Source organism: Desmodus rotundus, chromosome 3, assembly GCF_022682495.2.
Source record: "Desmodus rotundus isolate HL8 chromosome 3, HLdesRot8A.1, whole genome shotgun sequence".
Lineage (NCBI taxonomy): Eukaryota > Metazoa > Chordata > Mammalia > Chiroptera > Phyllostomidae > Desmodus > Desmodus rotundus.
Window position 1 is genome coordinate 164,863,290 of NC_071389.1, and position 25,934 is coordinate 164,889,223.

Here is a 25,934-nt window from a genome sequence, read left to right on the forward strand (position 1 = left end):
CCTAGGAGCTTAAGCTCTAAATACACAACTTTAAAGGAGAGAAACCCAAGGTGTCCTTGAAAATCTTGGGAAAAGAAGTCTTTAGAAAAATGTCTTTTCATTCCCTTCCTATATTTTTCCTAGTTCATTTCACCATAAACTCCACTTCACAAGGAAATGTAAATTTTTTTAAAGCAGATCAAGGAAAGGGATTAACATTAGTGATAAAATAGCCAAATAACTTTGCTAGTAATTTCTTTTGTAACCATGGGGAAGTATAAAAATTTTCCTATGAAGTGATTGTTAAGAACTTATATCATGTAATGTTAAAGGTTAAAGTTTTGGAAAGAAAAATTATTAAACATTCCTCGAGAAGCAATCTGACACCAGCCGTCCAAGTAGAAACGACAGAGCAGCCGGTGACTCACAGGCGATGGGGATTCTCTGGCACCGGGAGAGGAGACGGGTTATGACTCGACCCCGTTACTGCAGTGGGGCAACAGAGCGCTAAGTGGACTATGGTTGTCCAGAGTAAGTCCTGGGTGGGCTGACAGTTGCAATTGTCATTATAAATGAGGAAACAAATGAATAATCAATCAGGAATTGGGAAGCAGATATCTAATAGTTGCTTGAGAGCAGATTTTCTATTTTTCAATAATGGAGAGAAACAGAAGTAGCAAAAAAATTACTGAGGGCCAAGAAAGAACAATCATCATCATCATCCTTTATCACAGCCGACTTTTACTGGGTACACTTGTATGTGTCAGGCATTCTTCCAAGCTCTTGACTTTGCTCATTTAACCTTCACAATTGCTTTCTGAGATACTTTCACAGTCGAGGAAACTGGAACCCTGTCTAGAGGTGATCTGGCAGAGAAAGGCCCGGTTCTCAGTGAGCATCTTGACTAGAAACCATTTGAAGCAAAATAGAGCCATTAGTTCAAGAACTAAGGAGAAGTTGGATTGGAGTGTTGCACAGATTAAATAGTCTCTTCCTTTGTTCATCAACAAGTCAGTAATTTTCAGTTTTGGAGGAGACTGCAAACTCGGGATTAGATGCAGTGCTGATGAACCACGGCTGCAACTGCAGCCGTCGCCAGGCACTAATCTGTGCCGGGATCACTGACTTTCTTCGCAACTGGTGCTGACGGCATTCTAAATGGGTTTTTACAGTTTCTAGGCGTCTTATTCATGTAAGCACTCTAATATGGCAAAAATGCTTGTGTGGTAATTGTCATGTATCTGATAGTATACCTATTTGCAGAATAGTGAAAATTCCTATGGAAACCTCATAAAAATACCCCAAATACAAAAGAAGTCATCTTCTAGATCTGTTTAAAATTTTATCAGAAATACATTTATTCAAATAGAAGTGATAACATCTAAAATTATATATATAGTCATCTAAATATAAACATATATATAACATGTATATAAACCAATCATCTAAACATATATAAACATCTAAAATTATATATATATATAGAGAGAGAGAGAGAGAGAGAGAGAAACATTTTTGTAATGCTAAACATTTAGTTTTATGGAAAATGTTGTTGTTTTGGTGCCCATGCCTCCTGGCAGCCGTATTTCACCAGCTCGGGGATAGAAGAGGGGTTTCAACTCACAGGCCAGCCTATCAACAGAGAGTGGCAGCTGAAGGGCTGTGTTGAGACGGATTCTAAGATTGCATCTGGAATTTATGGTCACGATTATCAGAGCTGATTAGTCAAGTTTTCTGTAGGCAGAGAGAGGAAGAGGGTTTATGTCATGTTTTGTGGGTTTGCTGTTACGCTGACTCCTGATAACACCTCTTCATGGTTGTTATCTGAATTTTGGGCCAAGCATGCAGGAAAAATGAAAATAACATTTGGGCATGTCCATAATTACAAGTAGGCCAGCAATGACAGCGTGACAGGACACTCTTTCTCAGAATGTAGGCATAATGCTCATTGTCATAAACGGCTGTCAGGTGGGTAAAGTGCTGTCCTAACCCCCCACAGTGTGTAAGAGGGAAAGAAAGAAGTCACTGGGCGAGTGGGAAATGACAGGGACAGAATCCGTGACACAGGTTGTGAAGCAAGAATCTGCTTCTGTCTTCCACCTGGAAGGGCCACTGCACTTCTCCAAGATGTGCAGAGAAGACTTCCAATTGCTCGCAAATACCACCACCACAACAGAAGAGCCCTGGCCGTCTCAGTCACAGAAACATGGCCAAGAACAAAATCTAAGACAGTTTTCATTTTTTTGGTAAGCTACAGGAGGCTGAAAAGATTCACTTGTATCCTTCACATATGGAAAAACAGGCCAAGAAATAAGACTTAGTAGCACAGGAAGAAAAGATGGGAGGTTCTTATTTCTGAAGGGAAATTATTTATCTCCAGATATAATCTTTACTTGGCAAAGAAAACCTGGCACAGTAGGTTCTCTAGTTTCTTTATAACATAGGATACAAGTGATGTCATTGGCTCGTGGCAGGTATTTTATTAGGTCTCCTGTGCCCCGAGCCCACTAGCTGTGGCTGTCTTCAGACCATGGTTTGCGAAGAGAACTCCGAATAGCTTGGAAGAGTTACATGAACAGGATCGTCTCTCAGAAGCAGGTCTTGTTTTATGGATGTGCAACCTGAGCAGTCGCTCGAGGCCCTGCTCCTGGCAGGTCCCAGTGCTTGGTAGGGCTCCCCTCCCAGTGTCATTCTTTTCTCTCACGGTCTTGAAGTTCTTAATAATTTTTGAACAGTTTATAATTTTCATTTTATATTAGGCCCCCCAAATTGTGTAGCTGGAGCTTCTAAAGAGAGCGGGGCAGATGAGTTCCTTAACAAAATCATTTTTATATCTCATTACACAAAAATAAACGTGACATTAAATTAAACACATTAAAACAAAAGGTTACTGTATGGCATAGAACATCAGATGTTGAAGACTGTAATAAATGTTTTATACTGCTCAGGCTTTTTGGTTTTTCTCATTATTTGTTCTCTCTTTTCTAAAACGGTCCTTAGTTTTGAGCTTCATCACCTACAAAGCCAACAATCACACAGGAGTGACTTTCCAGCAGTTTCCAGTTTTGTGGTTCTCTCTGTCTCTCTCTTCCTCTCCTTTCTCCCTTTTCTTTCTTGTTTTGTTTTACTTTTGTGGTCTCTCCCAAAGATTTTAAACAGGGAAAATCATTAACATGACATTGGGTGTGTCTGTTGTTTCTTCCATTCCTCTTGGAGGAGGTAGCTATCCATTTTTGTTTTGTTTGTTTGTTTTTAGCAGAAAAATAGTGTTAAGGAGAGTTTGAGCACAATCTCAACAGTACTCTCACATCTGACACCAGTTGCACATTTGGGGTATTCCAAAAACCACCCTCAGGTTAGACGATTTGCTAGAAGGACTCACAGAGCTCGCTGAAAGCGGTTGTTACAGGTATGATAGTCACAGGGAAGGATGTAGATGAGAAACAGCCAAGGAAAGATGCACACAGGGCGGAGTCCAGAGAAGTACCAAACACAGCTCTCACTGTCTCCTCTGCATGAAGTCAGGACATGTCACTTTCTTGGTATTAATGTGTGAAAATATGCACCGAGTATTACCAATCAGGGAAGCTCACAGGAGCCTTTGGTGTTCAGAGGCTTTCCCCGGGCTCATGGCATGCAGCCTGCAGGGCTGTCTGTTAGTCATTAGCCCTTCCCAGAGGTCAGGCTAATACCTTTAGTCTCCAGTTCTCTCAGAGGTCAGAACAGACACTGTGCAGCCAAGAGATCCCATCATAAGCCACATTGTTAGACTGTCCAGCAGCCAAAGTCCCCAGCCAACAAAGACACTTCTGTCATGCAGGACATTCCAGGGGCTTAGATATCATCTCCCCGTCACCAAGGGCAATGGCCAGGCCTCTCTTACGGTTAATTCTTCGCTACACAAGTATAATGATGCCCCTCCCCTGCCTCTGCCCATACTTATCATTTAAATTCAAAATTATAATACTGGCTCTAGTCAGGCAGCTCAGTTGGTTAGAGCATCATCCCCATATGCAAAGGTTGCGGGTTCAATCCCTGGTCAGGGAACACACAAGAATCAACCAATGAATACATAAATAAGTGGAACAACAGATCAATGTTTCTCTTTCTCTCTAAAAAATCAATAAATAAAAATTTTAAAAATTATAATAGCAATAATGGCCAATTTAATTTCATTTGGTAGTGTACTAGAGTTAACTCATAACTAGTCCACTAAAACTGATTATTAAATTTTTAGGAATTTTGTAAGCTGATTGTTAAACACAGCCATTATAAAAAAAATAAGTCATATAAACTTATAATTATATAAATTAGATTAAACAAAGATAATAAATGCTCAAAACTCATCACTTTCTAATTATTTACAGTATTGTACTATTCATATGTTCTTAATACAATTTCCAGAGCTACTCTGTATGATGAAAATACTGTAGAATGATAATGCTCCTGTGCCTCTCTTCCCACCTCTGTGTTAAGTGACATTACAGTGGTGGCATGCAGCTGGCCGTGGTAAGCATATTTACACAATGAAAGTCAGGAAATGCTGTGGATCAGGACTTCTTTTTTTGATACTTTTTAATTTTGAGAAGTATCTTTTTGCTTATCTGATACTGGAGCTGTTGAGTGGATTGTGACAACATTGGGATACATTTCTGATACATCATTTCAAAGTATAAACCATGGTGCTTCTAGAGCTGATGATACTGATGGAATAGTTTTTCTAAACAATGTAACTTACTACAAATCGGTTTGGTATAAGTCGGAATTTAACTTTAGTGGTAAGTTTACACAATGGCATTTTAGTGTCTCCTCTGACATTTTCCATAGGCTGTATGGGTTGTACAAACCCTAATAGTGGCTTTTTGATTTGTGTATAATTAAAATGTAAAATAAAGTGTATGTAATTAAAATTTCATATATATAAGAATACTGTTTCTCTGCTATATACAGTGACCTCAGCCTTTATGTTCTGTTTCTAAGACTCTGGGCGTTGCTTTGCAGCGTTGCCTCAGTTTTCCAGACCAGAGTTTCTAAACTCTTTGAAGAAATTAGACTTGATGCGCTTTCTTGCAACGTATATGAGCATGCTTTCATCTTGCAGTAATTTGCTGGCCAAGTTTATTGCCTGCGATCCAGAATTAGCAAGATCACAATCAGTTCTGACAATCCTTTATTTCATTCTGTGCAGATGCCACAGAGATTGGCTCTAGGGGTGGAAGGGGAGCCAGCTTACCTCCATTAAGGGGCCCTCATTCTCTCCTGCGGCTGCTGCCACCAGCCTGGCCCCAGGTCTGGGTACCACCCTCCCTCAGACCACATGAAAACACTGACTGGCCCGCACTTGTCCCCCAGGTGGTGGGCCAGCTTCTTAAGGGTGTGGATTGGCTGTCCTACCACAGATCCCGTGGGGTGATGGGGTGAGTGTGTTTTAATTTTTTTGTTCTTCTTTCTAGTTTTCTATATTTTATTCAACAATAATAGTTAAGTAACTAGACAACAAAAATTATTTTTAATGTAAATTATGTTATCAGCTCTTTTGTTGAGTTTCTGCTTTTGTAACATTGTATTTGTTTCTTGATATAGGGTGTATCTGAACAGGTATATAAAGTTGAAAAGCATAGTGCGGCAACTTGAAATTTGTTTTATTAAAATATTTACTTGCCCTTGTTTTATTTTTAGTTGTGTCCTCATTTCTTTCAGGAATCTGGTCCATTTTAATTTGCACAAGTGACTTAATCTGTATGAGCTTCAGAGAGGCACTTCTGTAGTAATTTATGTTTTAAATTGCTCTGGGTCGACAAAAGGTATCTTAGGAGGCAATATTGCTTTAATTATAAACCCTTTAAAATAATCAGAAACTAAGTGACAAGAATTAAATTTAATTTCATTTTGGGCCCCTTCATTAGTCAAGACGAGTGCTTTATACCTTAAGAGAAAAGCAGAAGGGATTATGGGCTGACACAGCAATGTAAACCTGACATTAACACTTTTACAGCATTTTCCTGTAATTCAGAGCGATATTGAATCAGAAATGATGGAGCAGCAAAGAATGTGTTGAATTTCAGAAAGTATGTACTTACTACTGGTTTGTCCTTAAGAGGACTTGAGGTATCTCACTACTTTCAGGAAAATTAATCCAAACCTCATCATCTGAACTAACTAGAATTGAGATGCCCCTGAACTTGGAGAAAAGCATAAACTCTTCTGTGCTCAGAAATCCCACTTAGAGATTTCCCATATCTCTTCCCCTTTCTATTTCTTTTTGGAGTCCTCGTTCTCGTCTTTCCATGGTCATAGAAAACTCTGACACTGTTTTCATCTAAAGAAGAAAACAACTCAGATTCAAAGGGGGGTGGGCAGGACTGTGCTTCCTACAAGAGTCAAAGGTGATGTAAGGGAGAGAAGTTCTGCTGTCTATGAAAATCGACTATTAGAGTCCCTCGTTGGCAGTAAGACATGGACTCTAGAAAGCCCTTAATTACTATAGGTAAAGGTTGATACATTGGCCTATTATAAATGCTGTAACTTCAGCAAGGACAATTTCATTCTCCTACCCAGCTGTTAACGTAGAAAGCGAGACTCTCATAGTAACCTGACACACGCAGACACACACACAATGTGGGCAGCCGTGGTCATCCAGCCTCGTACTCAGCACATTGCAACCTAAGGTGTACCTTTCCTATGTTTCTATTAAATTAATGGGTAGGCAAAGAAGAAAGGCTGTAGTGTGTTCTCTCGTGTGTTCAAGTGTGTGTGGAGTCTGGCTATTAAAGCTACCAAGGCTAGCTTTTTTTTTTTGATGCAAAGATGAACACATTTCTCAGTCACTAATTTTCAAGTCATCGAAAGACAAAGTGCAATGGTGAAATGCATCCCACCTTGGAATACATTTGTCTTCATTCATTGGGTTTTCACCTGTTCAGATACATCTTTAAACTAAAAATAAAATACATAAATTAGTGGTGTAAAGAAGTCACACAAATGCTCAGTCAGGATGAGAACAATGTCTTGTTTTACTGTTTTTTTTTTAGATCTATGAAACTTTTAAGGATTTTGGAGGGATGGGAATAAAATGGTGAATTTTATATTCTAAGTTTTTCTGTCTGGATATGTCAAATTCCACGTAACTTCAGTAACACAGCAATGGGAATTTACAAGGGGCCTCAAAGAGTTAAAAGACTTTTCAAACCTGGTGAACTTCTAATAATCTTCACCTAACTTACTTACATATTATAATTAGTACTTTTTAAAAAGAAAACCTTTCAGAAACACGGGACTATTGGGAGCCAATGCCAGATGTCTTAACGCAGTTGTTTTTATTATTATTATTAATTATTATTATTAATTATTATTATTATTATTATTATCTTATTCTATTGATTTAGTAGGAACAGTACAAGCACCACGCCCATAGCCTGGGATACAGTAACGAGATCCAAGCGGTAAGCTTAGATGGGAAGAAAAAGTAATTTGCTTGGCACCTCCTGTATTATCTCAGGAGTTTCAGTAAAAAATAAAACGAGGAGAAATGTTTCAGAAGCCAATTTAGCGTCGAGACTCAAACCAAAAATCGAACCTGGGACTTGTTATAAGTGCGAACAGACCAGTGGAAGGGAAAGGAAAGCAGCCAGTGGCGCCTCTGGGCAAACGGGGCGAGGCGGGCAGGAAGCCCAGGGCCGGGGAGATCGTCTCCGGCGGTTTCGGGAAGGGGCTCGGGAGGCTCCGTTCCCCGCGGTCTCCTGCACGCGACGCTGCAACCGCGGGACGCAGCGCCGGGTGGGGGGCCGGAAAGGCCCGCGAAGGCGACGGGCGCGAGCGCGGGTCCAGGGCGGGAAAGCGTGTCCCCAGGCGTCGCCCCTGCTGTTGTCCGGGGTGCTGAAAAGCCTGGAACTTCCCGGGAGGCAGCGGCCACTTTTGCCTTTGAGGGAGGCTGCGGGCTTTCAGGCCGCGCCCCAGCTCAGCCCGCCGCGGTCGTGGGACGGAGGTGACTGCCGGACGCGGTGCTCAGCCCCGTCAGCGGGGGGGAAGAAGAAGGATGGGGGTAACCCTCGGGGCCGGGCGGGCGGGAACCCGGGCAGCTCTGCGCCACGAGCGGCGCTCCACCTGTGCGCGAACTCCCGCCGCCGGCGACGCAGCGCCCGGGGACAGAGCGCGGCGGCGGGCCGGGGGCGGGCGGCGGGCGCCGGGGCGCGCGTGGGGAGGCGGCTCGGGTCCCGGGATGGGGGGGCGGGGGGTGGTGGGGCCTGGAGCGAGCGGAGCATGCGCAGTGGGGCGGAGGAGGTGGCGGTGGCCAGGGGAGGCGGGGGGACTGCTGTTTATTTGCAGCTGGGCCAACTCGGAGGCGCAGGCGGCGGCGGAGCGCGGGGCGCCGGCGGCAGGTTCAGTGGCCGCATCATGCCCGAGCCCACCTCCAGGCAGCCGCCGCGCGCCGCCGGGGCCCCGGCCGGGGAGGATGCCAGACGCCCGGGAGAGGCCAGGGCAGCGGTGGCGGCGCAATGGTGGTGACAAGCTCTGCCCGAGGCGGCGGCGGAGAGGACCGCGCGCCCTCCGGGCGGCGGGACTGCGGACTCGCGCCGGCCGGTGCCGCGGCGCTGCTGGCCGGGGCGAGCTGCTTGTGCTACGGCCGCTCCCTGCAGGGCGAGTTCGTGCACGACGACGTGTGGGCGATCGTGAACAACCCCGACTTGCGGCCCGGCGCCCCGCTCCGCTGGAGCATCTTCGCCAACGACTTCTGGGGCAAGGGCATGGCCGAGAACACCAGCCACAAGTCCTACCGGCCGCTCTGCGTCCTCACCTTCAAGTGAGTCCTCACCTCGCGCTCGCCGCCGCCGCCGTGCTCTTCACTTCCCCGAGCCGGGCTGCGAGAAGTTGCGGGACGAGCTTGGGGGGCGTTTCTTTTCTTGCTGCCCCTTCCCCTTAACGCCCCCCCTCCTCTCCAGGTTGTCTGCTCCACTCCGAGGACCTCGGCCCCGCTTCTCTGGGCTCCCAGGCGGTTGGGGAGGCGCGGGCTTGGGAGTTGGGATCGAGTTTCTCAAGAGTCTGCGCTCTCCGCGGGCTAGGGCTGGGAGGGGGGCTGGAGGCGCTGTCTCCGCATCCCCCACCCCTGCCGGAATGTGGTCAGGTGAGACCCATGGGGGCCCACGGAGCCCCGAACGGGCGGCTGTGCTGGTAATGCTCCCAAGTTGAGAATTTCTCGGAGGCGTTTTGCAGCTTTGCAGTTGGGGAGCGTGTAAGTTCCTTAGGGGTCGCGTTCGGAGGAGACGAGGCGGGAGCCTTGAGCTGCCAGGGCTGCGTGAGTTTTGGGGAGAAGCAGCAGAGGGAGCAGAGGCTCTTTCTGGACGCGCACGCTCCCAGAACCTCTCCATGTGCGGAAGGGGCCCGGGTTTAGACTTTCAAAGGTGCAAAGGAAAGGAATGTAGATAGGTGGGATCTGGGGATCCTGGCGTCCCAGTCGAAATACTTTTACAGCCTCGGAGTCATGATTCAGCATTTCTCGTGTGAATAAAGTGTAAAGGGACCCGAGAAAACGCCCGAGTTTCGTAGTGTGGAGAATTGGTGGAAGGGGAGGAGGGCTGGTTTGAGGGAAGTGCTGTCAATACATCATGAGCTTGATTCAGCCCCTTATAATTTGGCTCAGCATTTGAGCTTATAGTGTATCGGATAAAACTGTTGAAATAACGTTCGGTATCATCAGCGGTTTAAGCCTTTTTTTTTTTTTTTTCCCCCACGGGTGTAACATGAACCCGTCTTTACGGCAATAATTATTTGAGACAGTTTGAAAAGCCTGCCCGGGCCTGGAGGCCAAGGTCTCTTGACAGGTGGCTCTGATGACTTAGAAAAGGAAATCGTAGCAATTGGCAACAGTCCGCGGGCTTTTGACTTAATTCTTTCCATTGAAAGTTTAATGTTTTAAGGAAGGTGAGGAAATTGCACATTTGACTCGGAAGAGAATATTTTGTAAACATTTGTCCTTTCGGAAAGTGGTTCTGGTTTTCAGCTGAAAGTTAAAAGCCCTTGAATTGTTGCCAATTGCTATGGTTTCCTTTTCTAAGCATCAGATGCACCTGTCAAGAGACCGCGCCCTGGCCTCCAGCTACTGAGTTGCTCAGTACTTTCAGTTTTCCAAATGTTTCTTAAAAATCTCCTTAGATGGTGCAAATATGAATGTTTAACTTCAGACTGACCCGCTTTTTTCATCTATTACACTGAGGGTTGTTGGCTAATTTAAGATGCTGAAGCACACTGCATGAGGTGTGCTGGACTTACAATAGCCAGGAAGGTCCCTGTTCTGAGTATTTTCCGTTTAACAAGGTCATTGTCAAATGCTTCTGCCCAATTGGTGGAGGGTGAGGAAGGGTGTTTTCACTTCTTGACTATCTAAAAAGTTTTGTTATATTTTATTTATTTTTAATGAATGCAGTAGATGGCAGGGGCAGAAGAAAGGAGGGCAGGAAGGGAGTGGACAATGAGCCAAGGCCACTGAAGAGGAAAGTTAGCAGGGATGCGGCAGAACAGGGGCAAAGGAGAAGGAGAGTTGGGGAGCAGGGGCAACTCTTGTAACCACCGGTTATAAAAAGCAGCTTGGCGTCTGAGCTGCATTGCTCTTTGAATAGTGTCTCTTACGGGCTATGCAATGTATACTTTTAAAACATTTATTTTGAGAAGGTTGAGTTGCAAACCTAGGGTGCAGCAGAGCAGTAATTGGAAAGGATGGGTGCCTCTTCAGAAACAGAAAGAGCACTGATCTTTCTGTACACACAGGCGTGGATTTAAAAAAGACCTGGAAGTTTCCTTAGTACACAGTCACCTGAGGTGAACCTGCACCGCTAATGCAATAGCGTAAATCTAGGCTTGTGTAAGGGATGACGTGAACTTTGCTAGACCCGCACGGCGCTGAAGATTGTTGCCAGGAGGGACAGCAAATCACACTTATTGACTCTTCCTTGTGATCCAAGCATTGGCCTAGGTGCTTTACATAGATTATGCCCTTGTGATTTTTATTTTAGGTAAGTGGTAAAAACCCCAAGTGGCCTTTGAAATATGTGCAGACTGTTTTAACTATGTCTTCAGTTAGGCCTGCTTGAGCAAAACTCTTTGAGAATTTAGAACTATTTTAAAAATGTTACTTATTTGTTTTTATTCCGGTAAGAACAGGGTGTGAGATCTGCCATCGCCAAGTGTAAGCACAGCATTGTTACCTCCAGGCGCTGCGCTGTGCAGTGCATCTCCAGGGCACGTCGCTTGAATAATTGAAACTATATACCTGTGCAGCAGGGGCTGCTCTCTCTCCCCACCCCGCTCTTGGCAACTACCATTTTCTGATCTGTTTCTACAGGTTAGACTATCTTAGATACCTCATAAGTGGACTTCTGCCAATGGCAGACTTCGCATAATGTCCTCCAGGTTCATCCATGTTGTCACATGTGGCAACATAGGCGAACAGGGTTTCTTTTGTTTTTTAAAGGCTGAACAATCCAGTGTATGCATGTACCCCTTTTCTTTATCCATTCACCTGACATTGGACACTTCAGTTGTTTCCATATCTTGGTTAGTGTGAATAGTGCTGCAGTGAACATGGACATGCATGTCTCTCTTCAAGATTCTGATTTCAATTCATTTGGATATTCACACAGAAGTAGGATTGCTGGATCATATCATAATTATATTTTCAAGTTTTTGAGGATCCTGTAACCTGTTTTCCATAGTGATTGCACCATTTTACATACCTACCAATAGTGTACAAGGGTTCTAGATTGTTAAATTATTCCATATTTTTGCCAAGCCAACACTTACCTTTTAAAAAATTTTTTTATAAAAGCCATCCTAACAGGTGTGTGGTAATATCTCATTGTGGTTTTGATTTGCATGATTATGTTTTGATAATTAGGGTATTATCATTTTTTCATATACCTGTTGGCCATGTGTATGTGTTCTTTGGAGAAATGTCTGTTTATGTCCTTCACCCATTTTCCAATCAGGTTATTTGTTTTTGCATTTTGTTTTTGCTTTGAATTGTAAGAGTTTCTTATATATTTAGATATTAATAACCTCAGGTATGTGGCTCTCACATGTGTTCCCCGATTCCACAGGTTGCCCTTTTGCTCTGTTGAGTGTCTCCTTTGCTATGCAGACACTGTTTAATTTGGTGTCGTCTCAGTCGTCTATTTTGCTTTTATTGTTGTACTTTTGATGGCATATCTGAAAATCCATTGCCAAGCCTAATATGAAGTTTCTCCCTCTATGCTTTTCTTCTAGGAGTTTTACAGTTCCAGGTCTCACATTTAAATTCTAATACATTTTGAGTTGATTTTTATATATGGTATAAGATATGGGTTCAATTTCATTCTTTTGTGTGTGGGCATTTTCTCAATTCCACTTTTTTGAAGAGACTATCCTTTCCTCATTGTGTGTTCTTAACACCCTTGTTGAAGATCATTTGACCCTATATGCACATATCGATTTCTGGGCTCTTGGGTCTTTTCCTTTGGTTTATATGTCTGTTTTTATGTCAATACCATACTGTTTTAATTACTGTAGCTTTGGAATACATTTTGAAGTGTGGAAGTGTGATGCCTCCAGCATTGTTCTTCTTTGTGTATTCAGGTTTTTTTGTGGTTCAGTATGAAATTTATGATTTTTTTCAATTTCTATAAAAATGCTATAGGCATTTTGTTAGGGATTATATTGAATCTATAGATGGCTTTGGGTAGTATAGGCATTTTAACATTATTAGTTTTCCCATCCGTGAACTGTGATGTCTTTCCATTTATTTATGTCTTCTTTAATTTCTTTCATCAATGATTTGTGGTATTAAGTGCACAAGTTGTTCACCTCTTTGGCTAAATTTATTCTTTTTTTCTAATCCTCACCCAAGGATATGTTCACTGATTTAGAGAGAGAGAGAGAGAGAGAGAAACAGAAACATCAGTGTGAGAGAGAAACATCCATGGGTTGCCTCCTGTACATGCCCCAACTGGGGATCGAACCTGCAACCTAGATATATGCCCTGACTGGGAATCGAAACTGCAACCTTTTGGTGTATGGGACAACAGTCCAAAAAACTGAGCCTGGCCAAGACTGGCTAAGTTTATTATTAAGTGTATTTTGCTCTTTTTGATACTATAGTGAATCAAATTGTTTTCTTAATTTTGGGTAGTTTATTAGTGTACTGAAATGCAGCTGAATTTTTAATGTTCAGTTTGGATCCTATAACTTTACTGAATTCATGTATTATTTCTAATTGTTTTTTGGTGGAGTCTTTAGGTTTTTCTACATTTGAGATCATGCCATCTGTGAACAGACTTAATTGTACTTTCAGATTTAAATGTGTTTAATTTCTTTTTCTTGTCCATTGCTCTGGTTGGGACTTCTGGTACTATGATGAGTAGAAGTGATGCACGTGGGCATTCTTGCCTTGTTCCCAATCTTACAGGAAAAGCTTTCATTTTTCACGGTTGGGTGTGATGTAAGCTGTGAACTTTTCATAAAATCCCTTATTAAGTTGGGGTAGATTCTCTAAAAGCCTAATTTGTTGAGTCTTTTACCATTACAAGGTACTGAATTTTGTCTTTTTTCTCTGCATCTATGATGAGCATGTGATTTTTATTCTTTGTTAATATGGTGTATCACCTTAGTTGATTTGTGTATGTTGAACTATCTTTGCATCTTAGTGACAAGATTCACAAGTTCATGATGCACTTCTTTTCTTTTTATAAAAAGATTTTATTTATTTTTAGAGAGGGGAAAGGAAGGAGATAGAGAGGGAGAGAAACAGCAGTGTGTGGTTGCCTCATGAGTGCCCCCTACTGGGGACCTGGCCTGCAATCCAGGCATGTGCCCTGACTGGGAATCCAACCGGCAATCCTTTGGTTCACAGGCTGGCACTCAATCCACTGAGCCACACATAGTGTGCTTCTTAATATATTGTAGGTACACGTCCTTCAGCAGATATGTACTTGGGAAATATTTTCTGCCACGCTGTAGCTTGTCTTTTCATCCTCTTCACAGGGTGTTTCCCAGTGCAAAACTCAAACCTATTTTTTATTGAAAGTACTATGTTATCTTTGATTCACTGAATGAATATCACACACACACAGAGCTACAAGTTCCCTTAAGAATAAACCATTAGTAGCCCTGGCAGGTGGCTCAGTGGATTGAGTGCCAGCCTGCAAACCAAAGGGCTGCCAGTTCACTTCCCAGTCAGGGCACATGCCTGCGTTGCAGGCCAGGTCTCCAGTAAGGGGGACATGAGAGGCAAACACCCATTGATGCTTCTCTCCCTCTTTTTCTGTCTCCCCTCCCCCTCTCTCTAAAAATGAATTAATATATCTTTTTTTAAAAAGAATAAACAGTGAATAAATGAAGATGCATGCTTGTTATTGTAAAGGTTCTTGCTTGTAAAGAAAGATACTATTCGCAATTTTTCTCAAATAAGAAATTGGCTGAATTTGAAATGAGGAAATGGATTATCAGGGTGTCTTCTTTTACCAGTTTGGGGGGCAGGGCACAGTGGAAAATGAAGGCAGCTTATCAAGATGTGGTAGCTTTGTTTTAGCTAAACCAGAACTGTGTTTCCTGGAAATTCCCTTCCTGTGTTATACTGGGCTAGAGTTAGACACAAAAGAAATTTCTTAGAGATTTAGAAAGTGAAAGTGAAGTGGCCATGTTCCCACTCAGAAGGTTGGTGTAGGTTTTGTGCTATTGTAGCCTTAGACACTATGGCTAACCTGCCTGTCGGTGTACAATTAAAGCCAGGTCCACAGCTCCCCCAGAACTCTCCAGATCTCCATTAGCTACTTGGAATCGTGGTGCAGGTGAGTGTGCAGCTCTCTGGGGAAAGGTACCAGCCTGTTTGCAAGCCATTTGCATTATTACAGTTGGAGCCTCAGAGGTTTTAAGAAGTAGAGGCATATTCTAGTTCATCTTCATGGGTTCCAGCTTGTCCTTCCTTTCCTTTCCTTCAAGTGCATCCAGCCTCCCTTCCCCAGTGCCTGCTGACTTCCCACTTCTCTTACAGACACAGAAGCAGCCGTCTTCCAGAGCCTATTAACCAGCTCCCTCAATTATGAAAGGTCAAATCTCTAGACTAAATCCCTTCTGTTGTATCATTCCCAATGGTTCCGCTTCTGTGGTCAAACCTTAACTGACACAAAATGGTCATCTTTTTGTGCTCCTTGAAGTGAGTTTAGAATTCTAATGAATTTCTGTTTTGGTCTAATTTTATATTCAGCCTTTTCATAAGATCATTTCCAAGAGCACACAGGAATATTTTTGGACCACTGTAGAGCAAAATCAAAACATCTGTGAAAAGTTAATCTGCAGCAGTAACCTTTTTTATTTTGCTTCTTTATCTTTCACTGCCCATGACCTGTTTTTAACTCTGGGATCAGGAGAAACACACTCTAGAACCTGGATTGACCCAAAACCAAACCCATGATGCCTAGAAGTCCCCACCTTGATAAAAGGCCTTCACTTTTACTTGAAGGGTGCTTAGCTTTAATTTTATTTCCTCCACAGCCCCTTCCTTTTGCGAAGAAGCTTCTGCTGGATCCTTAGCGGTGACATTACATACCAGGAAGCAATCAAAGTTTCCTTTAACAATAAAGAACCAATGGGTTTTCCATTTTAAAGATGAGGAAATAAAGGCAAATTAAAGGAGCTTACACTCTTTCTCTCCGTGTTTAGGCTATACAATCATAATATTCTATTAGTTTGCTATCAAGTTTTATTTTATTGAATGATTCTGATGGGAATATAAACCATAAGAGGGAAAGTGGGTGGTTTAAAATGTCATGGCTAAAAATAACAGAATATCTGAATATGTGCAGCTGTAAGAATTTGCAGTATTTTAATGTTTGGATCTTCAGAGTTTTTTGGGGTTTTTTTTGCAGCAATTTTCACCTTTTAGTCACACATGATATGCCAACCATGAAAATCAGCTTTAGCCTGTATGCTCAAAACCTAAAAGAAACAGTGGCATGTTCCCTTTGGCTCTGCTCCTTTTGACTTGACCTGTATGGGAATTCATTTTAAGATGGGTTACTGCTACAAGACTGATAAGTTTGTTTTCTAATGTTCAGTGATGGATAAAGCCAAGGGAAAATATGATTGGAGGCAAGAAAGATTTTCTAGAGAAAAATTTAGTAAATGGCGTCTGAAAATTTCATGTTGAACTAAGGTTACTGTTTCTACAGGAGGAGAAGGTTGATTGTTGCCTGTTAGGATGTGCGTAAGATGGAAGATGAGCTGTAGACTGCAGTCAGGTAGTGTAGGGGGGATAGAACATGAGAGGAATGCATTTTTGATTCGTGAGGGTTTTTGTAGGTGAGTTTCTGAATGAAGGCTTGGAGGACATCTTTTGAAGCAGTCTTTTTTTTCCTTTTTCCAATCAACAAATGTCTTTTTTTAATCTTCCTTTGGAGCTACATTCATATTTTTTCTAACTTTGAATGTGTAGTCATTCTCCATGAAAAAGGAGGTGAGGAATGCCTGATCATACCAAAGTAATGGCCGTGTTCCTTTTCCAAGTGATAAGAAATAGTTTCTGTGCTAGAGGCCCTGTTTGATCTGACCCCTGGATGCCTCTCTGACCTCTAATCTATCAAGGGCATTCTATCTACGTCAGCTTTCTATGAGCAGCATTCCTGTTCCTTATACGGGCCAAACCTGCTGCTGCCAGGCCTTCGTAACTTGTTTCTTCTTCCTGGAATGTTCTCCCCCAGATCTGGGCATTCTTGCTCTCTCACCGTCTTCAGCTTCTGCTCAAATGTCACGTCATCATAGAGCCCTTCCCTGGCTACCCGATCTACAATAGCAGACGTTCCTCCACGTTTCACCCTGACTCTCTTCCCCTCTTTGCCTTAGCGGCCCTCACTGCTCCCTGGCATCGCACCTTTATTGTTGGATTTTATCTCCTCTCACCACCACGTGAGCACGAGGTGCATCTTTAGCACCTAGAACAGTTTCTGGCATGCAAAGTAGGGGCTCAATGAATTACTGTTAAAAAAATGAATTCATCATTTTGGTGAGCGCTTGACTTCCTCAGGTAAATATTTAGATAGGGTTACACCTTTATAATGTAGAGAAAAATGTCTGCTTGACTTATTTCTTGGCTTACTTACCTTATTTATCTCTCTCTTCAAAGAGAAAAGTGGAGGCAGGCAAGGGATTTCCAGGACACACACAGATGGTTCCAGTGGGTTTTGCTTACTGGGAGGTGAAGAGGCAGCTTCGATTCTGCAAGGGGCAGTGTGGCCCTCTGTTGTACCCTGCTGGGCCTGAGACTGCAGAGAATGGGGATCTTGAGCACTTTTGGATCAAACTCCTCTTGCTTGGCCTTCTGAAGTGCGATGGTTGTTGGGTGCTTGCTCTCAAGTTTAAGGCTGGACACAGCATTTGTACCTTGTGAGGCAAACCCCAGAATTACATGGGGTTCTTTCCACATCCTGCTCTCAGGGGACTAAAGATCATCCATGCCAGTGTCCTGTTGTCTATAAGAAGTGGTCATTTTTTTCCAGTCAATGAGGAAGACATGAATTATCATCTCCATTCATATCAAATGGAGTCTAAGGACCCAAAAATACTTTCTCAAGGGAACTATGATGACTGTGACTTCCTGTCCCTGAGTTTTGTTCAGTACAGAATTTGTCTTTGTCCTGGTCTTTGTCCCAGGTTCCTCGGAGGGAGATTCTAAACCTTGGAATTTCCAGAGTGACAGGAGCACCTCTGTTGTTCATGGTTGGCCTCCAGATAGTTTCAGAATGGGGGCTGGCCGTGCTAGAAAGACCAATCATATGATTAGAGAGTTGAGACTTAAAGTTACATATCATCCCGGCCTTCTAACCTCCTGGAAGGGAAGGGGATGCTGGAGACTGAGTCCACTCACATGGCCAGTGATCGGATCAATTAGCCTACGTAATGCAACCTCAATTAAAAACTCAGCACTGAAACTTTGTTGAGCTTCCCTGGTTGGTAATGTTACATCAGTATTCAGAGAGGGTGATGTTTTTGAAGACATGGAAGGTTTCTATATAGGTCTCTCCCAGACCTCACTCCATGAGTCTTTTCTTTACACTCGTTTTGATTTGTGTTTTTAATAATAAAACTGTAATCGTAAGTGTAGTGTTTTCCTTAATTCTCTAAGTTGTTCTTGCAAATTATTGAATCTGAGGGAGGTGTAGGAACCCCTGAATTTGTGGCCAGTTTGTCCGACATGCAGGTGGCTTTGGGGCCACTTAAGTCGCTGCTGGTGTCTGAAGTGAGGGGAGTCTTGACCTGACATTGTCCTCAGTTGTGAAATCAGCATAAACTCTGGGCAGTCAATGTCAAAACTTCATTGCATCCAGGAACTCCACCAAACATGTACCTTTTAAAGGAAAAAAAATTGCTAAAAATTGACAACTTAGGGTTATAACTAACCACCTCGGTGTTGATCTGTTAATTTTCATTATTTGCTGCCTCTCTTTCTGAAGATTTTCTTCTGGTACTTGCTGTCTCCTAGATGAGGTTACTGATCTTCCTGTCCTCAGTTTTCTCACTCTTTCTGATGTAGTTGTTAGTCCGAGTGCTTACGGGATAATAGTGACCATAACTGCCCATTGCATGGGGCCTGGTGTCCTCTTGACCAGCTCCCCTTCCTCTGTCCCCTCCCTATAACTTCCTCGTAGCCAGGTGGAAATGTGATGTCTTGAGCTCAAACAAAAACCATGGATTTTGCTTTTGCCTCAGAACACCAATCTCTCCTCCACCCTGCTGTGTGCAATGGCACCTGCGAGTCACATCCTTTGGTTATTTAGACACATTAAGTGATGGTGATTTGCTGATTTGGTCCTGGTACTGAAGGGAATGCAGAAGAAAAGCAACCAAAGTGATTAAGGGCCAAAGAGATTGTCTTAGAGGAAAAATGAGAAGAACCAGATGTTGTTATTTATTGGTTGAATGATCTAAGAGGACTATGGAAACCACTTGCAAGCATTTGAGAGAGTGATGAGAGCAAGCGATGTGAAGAAGAAAAATGAGTGGTGATAGAGAGAGACAGGAGAATATACTGTGTGTTTAGTATTGAACTGTGGAAACTCACCAGGGAAGGGTTGGAGAACCCATAATTTGAGACAGCAGAGACAGATGACAAGGGGTACATTTAATTTTTCTCTTCCCTGGTTTGTAGTTCTTATTGTAAAAGGATGTATGTATTATAACTGAGAAAACTCGATTTTTCTGGTAAGTGTGGCAACCATGTGTAACCTTCCCGTATGTAAGCTTTGAGGCCTGTGTCTCTGTTATGAGCATCACCTATCTTGAGTCACTGGCTTGCTTGCAGATCTCTGGGCACTGTTTTAGATCTACTGACTACGAATATCTTGGGGTGGGATCAGGGAATCAGCAATTGTAGCTTCCATACCAGGTGATTCAGAATCCTGGGAACCCCTGGAGCTCAGTGGGAACCTGTATTTAATGAAGCTGAGGTGTCATAATGAGAGAAAGGAATCCCAAAGTTCATTGAGATAAACGTTAGGATGCAGCACTTATCACATGCTGCCTGCACACACCTGCCACCCATCTCTCTACTTTATTCCCTGAGAGGCCAGGTGATTTCCCTTCATGGAGACACTGAGAAACACATTGGTGAGGGAGCACTTGCAGCTTTGAGAAGCTCTGCGTTAGCTCTTTTCTGAAGGCAAAATGTGATGTGGAAGATGCTGCCCATGAGGTGGGCTTCCTGGCTTCAGTGGGGGTGATGGGGTCCTGGAGTGCCAGAGGCCAAGCCGCAGAGAGAGCTCTGCTGCCGGAGACAAGGCGAGTGCCTTACCATGAAGGCCGCAGGGATGCAGTGGTAATCAGAATGTTTTGACCCACAAGGATCATTGGTAGTGGCTTATTGATGATGTTGTCTGGGGGATGAAGTAGATGGTCAGCCCTCTTAAATGTTGCTTGATCTGTATACCAGAAAAATTCAGGTTCAGGGACCCCCTCAAAAAAACCCACTGCAATGGAGAGTCAGGACCTCGTGTGCCTGTTCCAGACCTCTGACAGTTTCTTGAAGGCAGAGCTGTCTGACCGAGGTGGAGTGGGGTCCCCTTGATGAAGGACCCTAGTGTAGTTCCTAGGAGAACTCCCGGAGATACAGCTTGGTTTTGTTTTTCTGAACCAGAACTATTTTTCAAAGAAGAGATTTAGAAGAGAGGAATGGGCATTTTCTAGAGCTCTGGGCTGTGAGAGTGTGAGGAGACTGCGGGGGCAGCCAAAGGCTCTCTCTTCTCCCCTCCCCGTCCCTCCTCCTGAGACTTCTTGGTGCCAAACTGTGTGACCCTGTGGCCTTTCCTGAGGGCTGGCACCTTCTGATTTCTGTGAGATCAGTGTGGCTCCACCTTTCTCAGCAGTTTTACGAGGAGGCAGAGGAGTTCAGAAGGAGGAGGGGCTTTCTGTGTTCATATTTACCAAAATCTGGAAGGCTTTCAACCAGCCAAACATGATTACTATGATTCTTTCAGAAAAAAAATATTTTATTTCCTGTTGATTGGCCTAGCGTTGAAGAATAAATGAAGGCTCAATCAAATAAAAAAGAGGTTGTAGCATTGGAAGGGAAAGGCAGTCTTTTCCAACTTCCAAGTTACTCTAAGTTTTATTTGTTCACTCAGTAAACTTTTGTTTAGAATCTACTGTGTACTAAGTGCGATGGATACAGTGATGAAAAGAAATTAATTTCTTACAATGCATGAAAAATGCTTAAATAGTTGAAGAATGTGGTAAAAGAGTTTAAGGAAATTGAGTAAATGCTGTAATGGAGGTACATTCAGGGTGATGTGGAACTTGAGAGACTGTTCTTTATCGATGGTGTTTAAGGTCGGCTGTTATCATACTTCTGCACGGACACTTATGGTTATCCAATACCATAATATTCAGCTGTTCTAGTTTCAAATATTCTTTCTCTGAGCCGAAGTCTGCCTCTTAGTAGTTGGCAGGCACTGTGGCAAATTGTGACTTCTTGTTCCATCTAAATGGGAATGCAAATATTTCCATGCTGCCATGTAGGCCCAGAGTTGCCAGGTCTAATATTTGAAGAGAAGCTGGAATTTTTTTATATGAAACCATCTGTGTAAAAATGTTGGTATTTAAAAAAAGAAAATGTATACAGGTGAAACAAAACAATTTGCCAGCTAAGCTCTTGGATGGTGTACTTGCAACATTGTTAATGGATCATAGTTTCCCCTCTGGGAGCTACTTAGAATAAGTATATTACTTCAATATTTCATTCATTCATTCATTCATTCATTCCTACTTCCATCGATTCATTTATAATACTTATTGTGTGATGATCAGGAACCAAGCATTGTGCTAGTCACTTGGGATATAACCTTAAATATGGCAAAGATCCTTTCCCCTGGAGAACTTGGTGTCATTTCTGTCATCTTTCTCTAGGCTGAGCATCCCCACTTTCCTCAAATTTACCTTTCTGCAATATCACCCTGAGACCCTCCCATCCCTCTAGCATCCTAGAGCTCTCCTGTAAAGGTGTTTCTGGGTTTAAATAGCACTGAAGGGGCTGCTGTATCACATGGGATACCACCCATCTTCCCACTGCTGCCTGCAGGTAGAATACCTCTACTTGTCTCTGTACGTGGAGGTTTTCCCATTAGTTATCTGTTCAAGTGCCTCTCTGTCTTTCACTATGCTGTTGACTCTGGTAGCCGGTGCCATGGCTCCTCTTTGTATCTCTGGGCCCCATATCACACCTGACATGTAGTAGGCACTCAATAAATATCTGTTGGAGTGAACCAAAGTGAAGAATAGTTTGACTTCCGCACTTGCATGCCCTGCTGGTGGTGGTTTGGTCTGTTTTGATATCCAAGACACAACAACTCTTTGAGTTCAGGGCAAACCAGTAGCCCTTGGACAATAATACCATGTGTAGAGTTTTAATCCGATTGCAAGTATTTTGTTCTTTTTTATGTCTAAATGTGGGTCTTTACTGTTACCATATGCTGTGTTAGGATAATTAACAATTTCAAGTGTCAAGGCATTTAAACTCCTTGTGAACGTCCATCAGTCAGCCTCCCAGTACAGTAATTCTCCTTCCCAGTTACAGGCCTCCTATGAGCTTAGTTAGCATACACTACAGATTCCTTTAAGTCTTTGATAAAAGTATCGGGTAGACCAGAGATACTATCAGAATTCCATGACGTGCACTGGAGGTCTCCACACAAAGAGACATTGATTTATTATTCACCACTCTTTGTGTTAGCTGCAAATCTATCTTATTCCGTCTTGTATGCGAGGAGAGTCTGAGAGATTCGATAAGTGCCTGTGTAAGATGTGCTGTGTCTGTCACATCCTCTGTCCTATTAAAATACGAGGTTGATCAGTTACACCTCCTTTTTGTGAACCCCTCTTGGCTCCCAAAGTCAGAGATTCTTTTCCAGTGCTCGCAAAAAGGATAAGTTCTGAAATTTTGTTATCATTGTCTTTCGAGCTCGTCTATAGTTTGGAGAGTTCACTCCCTTTCTTGTGGGGAACTCTCCAAACTCTAGGTTCTAGGTGACTTTCCAGAGCTTGGATTCACCAGGGGTAGGTGCCACGTGAGACACTTTCATACCACACCTTCTCACCACAGTGCTTCTGCCTCAGCAGTTTACTTTTATCTTTTGGGATCTAATTGAATTCACTAAAAATACCAGGCACGCTGTCCTAACTAATTTCCAGAAATAATAGTCCATATGGATGACACCTGTGCGCTTCAGATATGGTGCATATAGACCCCAAGGTGACTTGTGCCTGCTGATTTACGTCATTTTTAGAAGGGGAAAGGAATTATTTTAAGTACCTCATAAAAGTGTGGTGATATAGTAATAATAGCATTGGCAAATATATTTTCCCATACTGTTGGTTCTCTTTTCATTTTAATGCTGTTTTCTTTAGCCATGCAGAAGCTTTTTATTTTGATGGGGTCCCATTTGTTTATTCTTTCCTTTATGTCACTTGCTTTAGGGGATGTGTCTGTGAGGATGTTGCTGTGTGGAATGTCTGAGATTTTCCTGCCAATGTTTTCCTCTAGGACTTTTATGGTGTTACAACTTATATTTAAGTCTTTTATCCACTTTGAATTTATTTTTGTGTATGGAGTACATTGGTGATTGAGTTTCATTTTTTTTGCATGTAGCTGTCCAGATCTCCTAACACCAATTGTTGAAGAGGCTATTTTTGCTCCATTTTATGCTCCTGCCTCCTTTGTCAAATATTAATTGACAGTAGAAACTTGGGTTTATTTCTGGGCTCTCTGTTCTGTTCCATTGGTCTATGTGCCTGTTTTTATGCCAGTGCCAGGCTGTTTTGATTACAGTGGCCTTGTAATATAGTTTGATATCAGGTATTGTGATCCCTCCTGCTTTGTTCTGCTTTTTCAAAATTGCTGCAGCTATTCGGGGTCGTTTATGGTTCCATATAAATTTCTGAAATGTTTGTTCTATATCTGTGAAATATGTCATGGGTATTTTAATAGGGATTGCATTGAATCTATGAATTGCTTTGGGTAGTATGGCCGTTTTGATGATGTTAATTCTTCCAATCCATGAGCATGGTAGATGCTTCCATTTGTTTGTGTCTTCCTTAATTTCTTTCTTCAGTGTTTTGTAGTTTTCTGAGTACAGGTCTTTTACCTCCTTGGTTAGGTTTATCCCTAGGTACTTTATTTTTCTTGTTGCTATATCAAATGGGATTTTTTTCTTGATTTCTGTTTCTGCAGTTTCGTTGTTAGTATACAGGAATGCCTTTGATTTCTGAGTATTGACTTTGTATCCGGCTGTTTTGCCAAATTCATTTATTAGGCCGAGTAGTTTTTTGGTGGAGTCTATAGGATTTTCCATGTACACTATCATGTCGTCTGCAAACAGTGACAGTTTCATTTCCTCCTTTCCAATTTGGATGCCTTTTATTGCTTTTTCTTGTCTGATTGCTGTGGCTAGGACTTCCAATACTATGTTGAATAGGAGTGGTGAGAGAGGGCATCCTTGTCTAGTTCCTGATCTTAGTGGGAAAGCTCTAAGTTTTTGTCCATTGAGTATGATGTTGGCTGTAGGTCTCTCATATATGGCCTTTATTATGTTGAGGAATGCTCCCTCTATTCCCACTTTGCTGAGTGTTTTTATCATAAATGGGTGCTGTACCTTATCAAATGCTCTTTCCACATCTATTTATATGATCATGTGGTTTTTGTCTTTGCTTTTGTTTATGTGGTGTATTATGTTTATTGATTTATGAATATTATACCATCCTTGCATCCCTGAGATGAATCCCACTTGATCATGGTGTATGATCTTTTTAATGTATTGCTGGATGCGGTTTGCCAATATTTTGTTGAGGATTTTAGCATCTATGTTCATCAGCAATATTGGCCTGAAGTTTTCTTTCTTTGTTGTGTCTTTATCTGGTTTTGGGATTAGGATGATGTTGGCTTAGTAAAAAGAGTTTGGGAGTCTTCCATCTTCTTGAATTTTTTGAAATACTCTATGGAGAATGGGAGTTAGCTCTCCCTTAAATGCTCTGTAAAATTGTCCTGTGAAAACATCTGGTCCAGGGCTTTTGTGTGTTGGGAGATTTTTGATTACTCTTTCAATTTCATCAGGTGTTATTGGTCTGTTCAGGGTTTCTGCTTCTTCTTCATTGAGTTTTGGAAGATTATATTTTTCTAGAAATTTGTCCATTTCATCTAGGTTTTCACATTTCTTGGCATATAGTTTTTCGTAGTACTTTCTTACAATCCTTTGTATTTCGGTGATATCAGTTGTAGTCTCTCCTCTTTTATTTCTGATTGTGTTTATTTGGATCGTCTCTCTTTTCTTCTTGATGAGCCTGCTTAAGGGCTTGTTGATTTTGTTTATCTTTTCAAAGAACCAGCTCCTGGATTCATTGATCCTTAGAATTGTTCTTTTAGTCTTTATGTCATTTAACTCTGCTCTGATCTTGGTTATTTCCTTCCTTGTACTTGCTCTGGGTTGTCTTTATTGTTGTTCTTCGAGTTCTTGTAGGTGTTGGATTAGGTTATTTATTTGAAATGTTTCTGTTCTTTTTTGGTAGGCCTGAATTGCTATGAACTTCCCTCTCAGGACTGCCTTTGCTGTGTCCTATAGGTTTTGGATTGTTGTGAGTTCATTTTCATTTGTTTCCAGAAACTTTTTGATTTCTTCCCTAATCTCATTCTTCACCCATTTATTATTTAATATCATGCTATTCAATCTTCATGTTTTTGAGTTTTGAGTTTTTTCCTTGAGGTTTGTTTCTAGTTTCAATCCCTTGTGGTCAGAGAAAAAGCTTGATATGATTTCAATTTTCTTGAACTTGAGAGACTTGTTTTGTGTCCTGTCATGTGGTCTATCTTTGAAAATCTTCCATGTGCATTTGAAAAGAATGTGTATTTTGCTTCTTTGGGATGAAAGGCTCTATATATATCAGTTAAGTCCATTTCATCTAGGGCATTGTTCAATGACACAATATCTTCATTGATATTTTGTTTGGAAGATCTGTCCATCTTTTACAGTGGGGTGTTAAAATCCCCTACTATAATTGTATTGCTGTCAATATCTTTCTTGAAGTCCTCTAAGATTGTCTTTATGTATTTGGGTGCTCCTATGTTGGGTGCATATGTATTTACAATGTTTATGTCTTCTTAGTGGATTCTTCCTTTGAGTATTATGAAGTGACCTTCTGGGTCTCTCTTTATGGCCCTTTTTTTGAAGTCTATTTTGTCTGATATGAGTATTGCTACCCCTGCTTTTTTTTTTCCTGTCCATTTGCTTGGAAAATTTGTTTCCAGCCCTTCACTTTCAGTCTGTGTGGGTCTTTTGTCCTGAGGTGGGTCTCTTGTAGGCAGCCAATGTGTGGGTCATGCTTTCTTATCCATTCAGCTATTCTATGTCTTTTGATTGGAGCATTTAATCCAATTACATTTAAGGTTATTATTGATA

The 25,934-nt window shown here is 42.2% G+C and overlaps 1 protein-coding gene across 2 annotated transcripts in view; it reads left to right on the forward strand.

Annotated features, from left to right (window-relative positions):
* The first annotated feature begins 8,279 nt into the window (after positions 1-8,279).
* Positions 8,280-25,934, forward strand: part of TMTC1 (transmembrane O-mannosyltransferase targeting cadherins 1) — a 244,192-nt gene continuing 226,537 nt past the window's right edge. For both annotated transcript variants that reach the window (XM_053921684.2, XM_024575801.4), the window contains exon 1: positions 8,280-8,779. In XM_053921684.2, coding sequence (XP_053777659.1) covers positions 8,475-8,779 — 305 coding nt within the window. In that variant the 5' untranslated portion in view covers positions 8,280-8,474. The remainder of the gene's footprint in view (positions 8,780-25,934) is intronic.